Raw genomic sequence first — 12,039 nt, forward strand, 5'->3', positions numbered from 1 at the left:
CATGCCCTTCCATTTTCAAGCTCTTTTTAAAAAAAAAAAATGTCCTGCATGTTAAATTCCAAAGCTCAGTTGTAGACACTGCTGCCTAAATAACACTGGGATGCAATTATCTAAAGAATTTGGTGTCAATGTGTGGTCATGTTTGAAGGAGGCAGACATATATGCCAGGAGGTGCTGAGGATGACAGGGAGATGGTGGAGAGAAAGGGGAGGCTACCACCCTAATTCTCTCCAAACGCATTCCATTTAAGGCACAATCAGATTCCCGAAAAGACAAAAAAGAAAAAGAAAAAAAGATGAACGGAGGTTGTCTAGGCATCTATCTGACTTAATAAAATATAATTCTGCACTTTAAAGAGAACAAAGGCAGCCAAGCACAAAAGAGGCAGGAAACTTTCCCTTCCAGTTCAGATTCGGCTGTTTGAAAATAAATATTAGGGGTCCATACTAAGTTCGATTAACAAGCTCTCCTATAGAGAATGAGCTGTTACAGGAACCATAGATGCACAGTTTTATTTTGACTGACCCTTGGAGGGAGGAACTTCCCCTCCCATCAAGGGCCACCTTACCTTGAGGGTAATCTGTCAGGTGCCACATGCCAGTGGTAGGTGGGGCCAGAGCCCAAATTTTTACCCCTCTCTCTTCCTTGTTTTCTGTTAGCCGCCTGGCAAAGGATAGTCAGTATGGCAATGGCCACCGCTAAGTGGAAGAGCTTCTGCTTTGCAATCCTTACCAGTAGGGCTGGGAGAGTCCCCTGTCCGAAACCTCAGAAAGTACCGTATTTTTCCGTGTATTGGACGAGGTTTTTTGACACAAAAATCATGTCAACAAACCAGGGTCGCCGAATACACGGATAGTGGCATGGGGGGGGGGAGATACCGCTGTGCGCAGGGAGCGATCTGGGGGCGCTGGCTAGTGGTGCGCAACTTCCCCCGATGCTGCTGTGCATGGGAAGCACTCCCTGGATCATTTCCCGTGTGCAGCTGGCTGAAGCGCAACTCCCCTCAATGCTGTTGCACGAGGGAAACACTCCTGATCTGCACATGGGAAATGATCTAGGGAGTGTTTCCTGCCCGCAGCTGTGGGTGGGGGGAGAGACTCAACAACTCTGGGCCATCTCCCCTCATCTTCTTAAAATTGAGTCCCCCAAATACACGGAGGGGTGCATCTAATAGACAGAAAAGTATGGTAATTGCAGAAGTACGGTAATTAGATGCACGGAGGGGTGCATCTAATAGACAGAAAAGTACGGACCAATGGTCTGCCTGTATGGGTAGACTGTATCTTTTCCATGTGGCAACATACAGATGTTGAACCATCTGCTTCGCATGAAGAAATTCAGTCCCCAGCATCTTCAGGTAGGTCTGGGAGAGACCCACATCTGAAACCCTGGAGAGTCACTGCCAGTCTGAATTGGTATAAGGCAATTTCCTATGCTCCTCTCTCTGCCACCCTCCCTCTGCTTTAATTGTATATTTCAAATGGGGCCCTGGGTAATTCTTTTTTAGAATGTGCTTATTTGTTACATTTCTTTCTCATCTTTCCACCCAATGGCACTCCAGGGTGGCTAACAGCAATAACATATAAATTAAGATCAGTTTCATCCAGGAAAATCCAGAGGAGGGAGATTGTGCAAACAGTTGGCCATCTTTATTAACTCTGGTGTGTCTACTCCGAGTAGAACTTGCATTGGATGCAACACAGAGTCTTCTGGCATCTTAAAGATGAACTGATTTACTATTGCATTAGTTTTCATGGACTGTGGTCCATTTCATCAGTAGCATGAAGTGTTATCCTGAATTTTAGGTGTATATATACACTTGGTAGATTGTTAAGTGAGGTAAAGGGGAAATGTAATGCAGAAAAAGTACAGACAGTGATAATTACATACTTAACAGTGGTTATTCATAAAATAGTTGCCTCTGACATTGAGAACTGTTTAGGGAATCAGTGTTGTTAAGTATGTAATTATCACTGTACTTTTCTGCATTTCATTTCCCTCTGAACCCACTTTTACTCCCCCCCCCCCAAAAAAATAAACCATGTGGCTATCTGAACACACACCTGGATAAAATGGCTTAAATCTAATGAAGTGGAATATACTCTATAAAAGATTATTGCATAATAAAATTGTTTGTTTTTAACTTGCCATAAAATCCATTTTATTTTTGCCATTAAACCGCCCCCCCCCCTTAAGAACTGAAGCTGTCCATGGGCCAAGAACAACTTGCCATCTGTTCTCTTTGAACTTAGTTGCCAGTTTGTGGTCAGTGTTGCAGTTGTTTGTGGGGGGTTTTGAGACCCCCACACTTCCTTTTTTCTTTTCTTTTCTTTTCCCCTTTCATTTCATAGTGAATGCCATCCTTCAAAAAACAAAAACCCAACCACAACCAAAGACACACAATGACTCAGTACTTGGAATGAAGTAGCTCAGTCCAAAGAAGTTTACTGAACTAGTTGAAAAGTCTCTGACCTACATCTGAAAATAGCTCCCATACTTTTCTTTTTAAAAAGTGCTTCAATCAGACATCTAGAAAAAAAAAGTTAGAAAGCAAAGTGTGGAGACAATTTTCTAAAGCTTATTGGGCAGATATGGAGACATTGCTATTGCTAAGGATGTTTAGTCATTTAATCACTGCTGCTAATCAATAAGAAAAAAGCAATGTGAGGCACTTCCTATATATTTCCTGGTGAAGAGATTTGTTCTCTTCCAACAGGAGCAGTGCATTTTAGAACTGTGTGATTGAACAGGGTAATTCTTTTCTGTCATGGAAACACAATTATGGGGAAAGCTTCACTAGTTGATACTCAGTCTTAAAAATGTCTTACTTGTGTGGCCTCTGATTCGCTTTTGAACCCAATATGTGAGCACAACAGCTTGTAACTTTCTGAATGCTGATTTTTATTTATTTTTTTTTTTTTTGCAGAGGATAAACTTCTTATGAACTAAAAAGAAATCATCCAGATGAACTCAGACCGAAACAGTTTCTTTTGTAAAAGTATGAACTTTAATAGGAACAAGTTCCTTTCTGGAAAGCATGAACTTTAAACAGAACTAGTTCCTTTCTAATTGACACTTTCTATGCACTGTAGTGAACATTGTCGCCAAGTCAGTTTGGTAATTAGTTATTTCACATATTCAATTAACACTATGTATTGGAGCTTTGCCAGTTTGTAATGGCTTTTTAGTGAAATAGGTGTCAAGTTATCAGGGAGGTGTGCTCTCAAGTATTCTCGTGAATTTTTGGGACTGCCAATCAAACAATAGGGTTTAAAAGCTTTCCTTTAATGGCTTTTAAATTGCTCTTACTGTTAACTGTTTATTTATTCACTAATTAAAATGTGTATCACAATTTCTTGGTACAAATTATATTTTTAGAATAGCGAAGGAGGGGTTTTTCTACTACTCATTAATCACAGATAAGCCGGGGGGGGGGGAGAATCCAAAAATACCAAGCAACCTCGACCCAAGGAGCCCCTTTTCAAATGTACAGTGGAAGCACCTTCTAAATCCTGCTTCAGCCTTGTGAAGAAGGAACATACATTCATTTCATGATCAATAGAATAAAGAAACAAATGTAACTAAAATGAATTCCTTCCCATTCACAAACTAAGTTCAGAAGGGACGTCTAAGCATTTCTTCTGATCTTGAATTAATTTACTTTTTGTTTTTGTTTTTTTGTTTCTCCTAAATTCTGCAGGTAGATCAATCAGATTGTCTGATGGTTTTGTTTACTTGTGTTTCTATGAAGAGAAAACACACAGAGAGACAAGTAAAAGTGTCAAACAATCTGATAAGTCTTCTTATCTGCATAGAACCCACTAATTATGCGAAGCCCAAGCCCTAGAAATACAGTAAATGAAATGGAAATCCTCATTGAATCATAGAGAGAGAGAGAGAGAGAGAGAGAGAGAGAGAAGGGAGGCCTTCCACAGGAGTCAATAGGCTCTTCTGCTATTGTCCTTACAAATGCTTGTCTGGCTATTCAGGGTGACAGAAAGGCAACTCCCTAAAGTAAGACATTATGATTTTATTATACTAATGACTTGAGGAGGAGGAGGAGGAGGAGGAGGAGGAGGAGGAGGAGGAGAATCTTCACTTAGATGAGAATTCCCTTGTTTCAGTCCAAACTTTAATTTTGAAGGGCAAGTGGAATAAATCCTGGAACGCCTTAGTTCAACTCTGCTGCTTCTGAGAAAGGAGGGATCTCACTCAGTTAGGTAGACTTAGTATGAGGAAATATTGAGACTCCTCAACACAATGGGAACACTCTGGAGGTCTACATAACTATGGTCTGACATACCATATCACCTGTGATTTCTGCCCATTCTGCAGCATTTACACTACACAAAAGTCAATAGTCCCACTCCTTGTTGTAGCCCCCGTGGAAAACAACAACAAAAAAGAAAAGAAAAAGAAAAAGAAAAAGAGGAAGGAGATACATTGCCACCTTCTGCTGGTCTTTGCATCATTCTTGGGTGATTGGTGCAGGCTGCCAAATTCCTGACTAGCCCCTTTTTATCCAAATAAAAGAGGGGGCAGGAGAGAGAGAGGGGGGGATACAAGTTGTTCTTCCACTGTGTTAGGTTTTTTTTTCTCTTTGGGGTTAGACAGAAAATTTTGCAATGGGGTTAGACAGAAAATTTTCTGGCTCCCTTGTATTTTGCTTTGATGCAAAAACAAACAAGCCAAAAACGATGCATAGTGCCTTTAAGGGTGCTTCCAGACTGGGGTTTTTAAGTTATGGTTACCAGATGTCCCCGTTTCCGGGGGACAGTCCCCAGATTTACAAATCTGTCCCTGGACAAAATCCATCCCTGGAATGTCCCCGGATTTCATTTAATGTCCCCGGATTTATATTTTAAGTGTTGTAGATTTATTAGTAGGTAATGAATGTTGCGACAAAAGAGACATGATGTGGGGACTTCCGGCGAGGCAAAATGGAGGGCGTCACAGCAGTGAGCAGCTCCTGAAGCCAGCCAGAGGCAACTGCGCTACCAGACTGGCTCTGAGCTGCTGAGACTGCTGCTGCCACTGCCACTGCCACTGCCAAAGGGGAACCATGGGCATCCAGTGTGTCAACTGGGGGAACCGCTGACCCCCCCATGACCCAAATAGAGCCAGGAACGAGAGCACTTGGCCACCTGGCCAACTGCCCAGTGGTGCTCCAGGGCCAGGAAAACCCCGGAGCTGAAGCAGGGAGAAGAAGGAGAGGAGAAGGAGAAGGAAGAGAGAGAAAGAGGAAGGAGAAAAAAGAGGGGAGCACCACTGCCTCCATCACCACTGAGGAGGAGAGGCAGGAGAGCACCGGGAGGGCAAGGACATGTGGCCAAGCCCAGGCCCAACCCAAGCCTACTCCACGGCAGCTAGCGCTCCAAGAGAACAGGCCGGGGCCCAGAGGAAGGCTGCGCGACAGAGGAGACCACAGAAGAGAAGATATTACTTTATTATTATTATTTTAAATAACTTTTAAAAATAACTTTTTTCCTCTTAAAAAAAAGTGTCCCCGGATTCTTTGGGGGGGGGAACTGGTAATGTTATTTTAAGTTGAAAATTGGGTTCTGATCTGTGCAGAATTGACATGTGACATTGTTTTTTGTTGTTGTTGTTTTTCAGTGTAGATTTCCTTTTATTATATTTCTAAATTTTGCATCCAGCACTATTTTTCTCCCCCTCTCTTTTATAAAGCTTTTACAAATCAGTACAACACAGAAAGTTCCTTTTCACAAAGGCAAAAAAGAGGGAGGAAATAATGCCAGCAAAACTATCCATGTCCCTTAATACAGTCTCATTAAAGGTAGTACAAATAGATTAAAGTAAAGGTAAAGGTAAAGGGACCCCTGACCATTAGGTCCAGTTGTGTCCGACTCTGGGGTTGCAGCGCTCATCTTGCTTTACTGGCTGAGGAAGCCGGCGTACAGCTTCCGGGTCATGTGCCAGCATGACTAAGCCGCTTCTGGCGAACCAGAGCAGCGCACGGAAACTCCGTTTACCTTTCCGCTGGAGCGGTACCTATTTATCTACTTGAATTTTTGATGTGCTTTCGAGTGGCTAGGTTGGCAGGAGCTGGGACCGAGCAACGGGAGCTCACCCCGCCGTGGCGATTTGAACCACCAATCTTCCAATCGGCATGTGACAGTGACATTGTTCACACACTGCAGCTTATAGTCTCATGTAAATACATACAAAACTGATGATGAGGCCAGGAATGGGGAGAGCAGCAGGATCTCTTCCTCCCCCACTCCCCATGTATCGGAAAACATGGGTGTGTGCAAATCTCCCACTTTTTAAATCAATTTAAATATTGATTAAAAGCCCTCTTCTGCTTAAACTTAATGATATTATTATTATTAATTATTATTTCTTAATAAAAAAATGTATACTGCCTTTCATTGGAAGATGACAGGGCTGTTTAACTTGTGAACTGTACCGATCAACAGATTAGCATTTGCAAGATAAGAAGTTATAGCATTTCACACCCACTGACCGTACACCACAACAGTGGCCGACAGGCTTCTTCTCTTGGCAACAATGTTGGCTGCCATACATGTGTAGTTCCCAGAATCGGAGAGGCGCGCTTGGCGGATGATCAGGTTGTGATCTGCTCGGGTGTCAATGTTCTCATCCTGCTCAGCATCAACGGGTTCTTCATTCTTCAGCCATTCCACCTGGAGAGAGAAAACATGAGGGATGGATTAATGGGGTGGATTTACTTAAAATATTTATATTCCACCTCTCCAGAATTGAAGATGATGGACAGCATTAGTCACCTAATGAAACTGATTGGCAGTACAACCAGGGTAGACAGAGGAAATCATATTTCCATATCATATGTTCGTTGTATAAAATTTACTGCTACAATTTGCAATGGGGTTAGACAAATTCATGCACAACAGTGATCAGTGATCAGTACTGGGCCAAGACATTTTGCTACCTGAGGCAAAGTGCAAAGATGGCAGCCTTCCATTCCACATACAGAAGCCACCTGGAATAAGCTAGCACACTTGAGGGCAACAAAGTAGTTATGCTGGTACAGGACAGACTACATGGCACACATAGCTCTGCCCTGCAGCATTTGAGAGCTGAGGAGGGCTATCCACTGCCTCTTAGCATCTGCTGCCTGAGGAAATCATTACACTTTGCCTAATGGTGGGCTTGGCCCAGTCAGCAATGACTGCTATATGGAACTTCCATGTTCAGAGACACCCTGCCAATGAATATCACTTCAAACAAATTACAGCATTTCACATCCACTGAGGAGGCAACAGCAGGTCAGAGCTGCTATCTTCATGACCTGCTTGTGGACTTCCTGGAAGAATCTAGTTAGACATTATGGAAAAGAAGATGCCATGCTCAATGCACCTTTGATATCATATAGAAGTACTGTTCTTAAATGAAAGATTAATCCATAACTGTCCTTATGGGCCTTTTCACACATTGTTCTATTAGGTCCAGAATTTCTACTTGCACAGTGGGACTTTCCCCCCATCACCCCCTGTACATTCCCCCCAATCTGTTCCAGCAGGTTGGGAAAACCCCTAGAACATATTTAGGGGGTGCACAGGATAAGGAAAGTGGGAACACCTTGTTGCAAAATCCTGGAACCGACAGGATGGTTATTTGGTGATAATTGAGTTCTAGCCGCTGCATTTTTTGCATGTATGTGAATACACCTTACTTTTTATTTCAGAATTTATCTAAAATTGTGAAACATGAATGTTACCAATAGACTGCAACAAGAAAACCAGACATATACAAACATACAGAAGTAGAAGCGAGCTGAGTAATCAAAGGTGGACAAAAACGAGGGGATGCATATCCACATTAAACAAATTTAGTCAAAATCTAGAGGAATTATATTAACCAATTAATATTCTACCCCCATTCAGCAATTATGCTCTCTCTCAACTATTTCATATATTTATTGTGAGGATAAGCTGTGTTGGCAGCCTCAAGATCCTTGAAGGAAGAGTATGATAAACATTTTTAAAAAATGGTACCATGGGATTTATTGAGTCACAAAACAACCAATGTCCTGCTGAATGAAGGATGGAGATCACAAATAAATGTGGGATATCTTCAGAGCAAGAGAAGCAAAGCCTTCATATGTTCCTTCCTAATAAAACTGAAACAATGGACTGAAATGGCCATAATGTTAAACCAGTCTTTAGGCTCTCATATTCGCCCCACCTCCTCTAGCTTGACTGCAAGGAGACTGGCAGTTTCTGCATCCTTTTCTGATTAACCACAGCTTGCCATCTCATCCCAAACCAGTCAAACTGTGATCGATCTTAACTGCTGTTAGTGGAAGCAAGCCAAGCTCAAATGAGGGTTCATGAAGCCGGCTTGTTTCAAGCATTCATAGGAAAGATTAACAGCAGTTTATGGTTGGAATGGCATGCCAAACACAACCTAAACTGGAGGCAGAAGCTTCTGGTCACCTCCTTCTCACTGTCATGCATGACACAAGCCTGAGGCTCATTTAGGTTTGTCTTCATAAGGGAGTCTTCCCAGGTGTTATTTGCTGTAGTCTTCCCAGGTGTTATTTGACTCCAGCTCCTAGCAACCCCCACCATCATGACCATGGTCATGGATGATGGAAGTTAAAGTCCATCATTATCTGGTGGGTCACTGCTTCCCTATCCCTACAGTAAACTATGGCTTAGTATTACATGCAAACTAGGCCATCCTCTTAGAACAGAGTTGTGGTAAGGGACTCCCCAGCCTCCCTCTAGACCTGAAGCAGAAAGAAGCCTCAAGCTTCCTAATATTTCATATACATCTTTAAGAAGCAACAAGCTGTGGATCTCATATACGTATTAATTCCCAGAAACACTGGCAGGATATTATTTCACTCTGGAGCTGGCACAAAGCTGCTTAAACTAAACCACATAGAGCTAATTGGCATTGCAGAGCAGGTAAATTTCAAGGCAGAATCAGCTGCCTCCATCAAAATATGAGAGGGCTCAGGATCCAGGTTCAGTGGCAGGTCTTTCTTCAGATACACAAGAATGAGCAAAAGGCAGTGAAGTGACAATTTATTTCCATGTCTCAAACTCGGACAGATAACCTCAGCTGGAAACCAGGAGAAGAAGGGCTTGTAACGTGCAGGTAATCAGCTTATGGATCTGCAGGCTACAGGCATTCATTAGCACACTGTTCTGTGCAGATGGTTGGCAATTTGTAGATTTTCTAGTTTATAAACAAATCTGCGGCCACCGACCATCACAGCCAATTAGACTCCATGCCAAGCAGCAGGCTCTTTTTGCAATGCCATCCGTCACATTGGTTAGCTAGGGACAGAAGGAGCAAAAACAGACTTACCCTGCACTCCTCACATCTCTGCAAGATGACACTGTTGGGAGGGAGTGGAAGGGGGAAACAAACAGCAAGGAATTTGCAATGATGAGGCAGTGTTACATTATATTTATGCACAACGGCATACCAGCTAACAAGCCATGAGTGAACTGCATGATCCTTGGGTTTAGCTTAAAGTCACCAGGCAATAATACAGGGATAGTCATCATGATGCCCTCCAGATGTTGGTGGATTACAGATCCCATCATACCTGATCACTGACCATTTGGCTTAGGCTGGTGGGAGTTGTAGTCCCTGGTCTTCTTAGCTAATGTCTGTTTTCCTTTAGATCTTCACCACCACAACCTCTGGCTTTTTTCATAATCATACTCTCTGGCAGAAACTCATGAACCACATAAGAAAGGTCAAAATTGTACCTATGGGGTATTTTCCATCTTGTCTCCACATGTCAGGGACTGGACAGAGGAGGAATGGTGGAGAGTGCCTCCCCAGCTTGACCCATCCAGGGAGGAGGAAGAGGAAGAGGAAGACAGTTTAGGTTTACAACAGGGGTTTGAGGGAGGTCGCAGCTCAGAGGAAGATGAAGGGGAAAGTAGGGAATAATGGGAGAGGAGGAGGAGAGGAGGAGGAAGCACCAGGGGGCGGCAGCTGATGGACACTGTCTTTAGAAAGCATCCCAGACCCACCCACCCCCCGCTCTCCCAGAACCCAGCAAGCCTTGAAAGTAGAGCCTTGAAAGAGAGCAAAGAGCTCAGACAGAAGGCACTGAACAGCACCTGCAAGAGAGGTGATGAGAATGACAAATGAGGAAGTGGGAGATTCACGCGGGACAACACCATTACCCAAGAGGCTCGGTTCTATAGCCTCTCTCTGTAAACACTGAATAAAAAGTGGATGGTAAGAAACATTTCCTTGTCTTTGTACGTTCCTGGGCAAACGACCAGGAGTTGCTGCCAGCAGCATGACACCACACTGCAGAGAGCAATTTAGGAATCATTGCACTTAGGAAGACAGGGCCATTCCTCCTTCCCTTAGTATCCCTCTTGGGTGTTGGCAGAGAGAACCTTCTTGGTAGTTCTACCACCCTCAGAAGTTCAGGGAATGCCAGCCTTGGAGAGGGCATTCTTTATGGCAGCCCCTGAATTGTGGACTTCCATACCCACAGTGCTGCATATGACACCTTTCTTAAATAGTTTCTGCTGTATGCTGAAGATTCACCTCTTCAACCTGACATTTGTTACCTTTGGTCCCACCCACACTAAACATTTAAAGCAACATCATAGAATTTTTAACAGTCTCGACTCCCCACCCCTCAAAAATCCTGCAAACGGTTGTTTGTAATGTAATAATAATAATAATAATAATAATAATAATAATAATAATAATAAATTTATTTATACCCCGCCCATCTGGTTAGGTTTCCCCAGCCACTCTGGGCTGCTTCCAGCAAAATATTAAAATCAAATAGTCTGTTAAACATTAAAAGCTTCCCTAAACAGGGCTGCCTTCAGATGTCTTCTAAAAGTCTGGTAGTTGTTTTTCTGTTTGACATCTGGTGGGGGGGGCATTCCACAGGGCGGGTGCACTGCCGAGAAGGCCCTCTGCCTGGTTCCCTGTAACTTGGCTTCTCGCAGCGAGGGAACCACCAGAAGGCCCTCGGCGCTGGTCCAGGTAGAACGATGGGGGGGTGGAGACACTCCTTCAGGTATACTGGGCCGAGGCCGTTTAGGGCTTTAAAGGTCAGCACCAACACTTTGAATTGTGTTTGGAAACATACTGGAGGCCAAAGTAGGTCTTTCAAGACCGGCGTTATGTGGTCTTGGCGGCCACTCCCAGTCATCAGTCTAGCTGTGGTATTCTGGATTAGTTGTAGTTTCCAGGTCATCACATAGAGCGCATTGCAGTAGTCCAAGCGAGAGATAACCAGAGCATGCACCACTCTGCTGAGACAGTCTGTGGGCAGGTAGGGTCTGAGCCTGTGTACCAGATGGAGCTGGTAAAAAGCTGCCCTGGACACAGAATTAACCTGCGCCTCCATGGACAGCAGTGAGAGTTGCTGGGAGACTCACAGAGCTATAACTCTCAGAGTGTTTAAGTTCAGTTATGTGATTATATTGGCTTATTTGTATTGTTTTATATACCATGCTGTATGGATTGATTTTTTTCTTTTTTTTCTTTTTGGTACTTACTGATATAACAGTATAGAATTCTTCCTGCAATGTTTTGAATTGTCACAATTATTGTTCATTTGATATGTCATCAGCCACTTTGGGAATAAACATATGAAAAAGTGGCACAAAAATAAATAGAGGATGATGATGAAATGGGGGGGGGGATCTTTCTCAGAATTGTGTCCACAGCTGCCAAGAACCACAAAACAACACCAAAAAAGTAAAGTGATTTTTATTTCATTTTTTAATGCTCAACTTAGGCTGAATTGGGCCTTTACTTCTTACTTACTTATTTCCATGGAACCCTTTCACGGGGTGAAACATGCACACCTCCCAATTCCTACATTTAGTAGGGCCAAAAAGGAACGCAACTCTCTCCACCACCACAACCACCCATCCGAGGCAGAAAGACTATCCCCAATTCAACTGGCCCAATAAAGGCCACAATAAAATTGAAATGCAAGGTCACAATTGTAAAAAACAAATGCAGGAATATCATATAAATCACCCCAAACATAGAAGCTCCCCGTTCCTTCTCCATAATGTATTC

General features: G+C 43.1%; 1 protein-coding gene across 1 annotated transcript in view; it reads right to left on the minus strand.

Moving 5' to 3' along the window:
* Positions 1-12,039, minus strand: part of UNC5D (unc-5 netrin receptor D) — a 407,047-nt gene that overhangs the window by 112,016 nt on the left and 282,992 nt on the right. The window contains 1 exon segment of the mRNA XM_033171586.1: positions 6,488-6,668. Coding sequence (XP_033027477.1) covers positions 6,488-6,668 — 181 coding nt within the window.

The sequence above is a fragment of the Lacerta agilis genome, chromosome 15, assembly GCF_009819535.1.
Source record: "Lacerta agilis isolate rLacAgi1 chromosome 15, rLacAgi1.pri, whole genome shotgun sequence".
Classification (NCBI taxonomy): Eukaryota; Metazoa; Chordata; class Lepidosauria; order Squamata; family Lacertidae; genus Lacerta; species Lacerta agilis.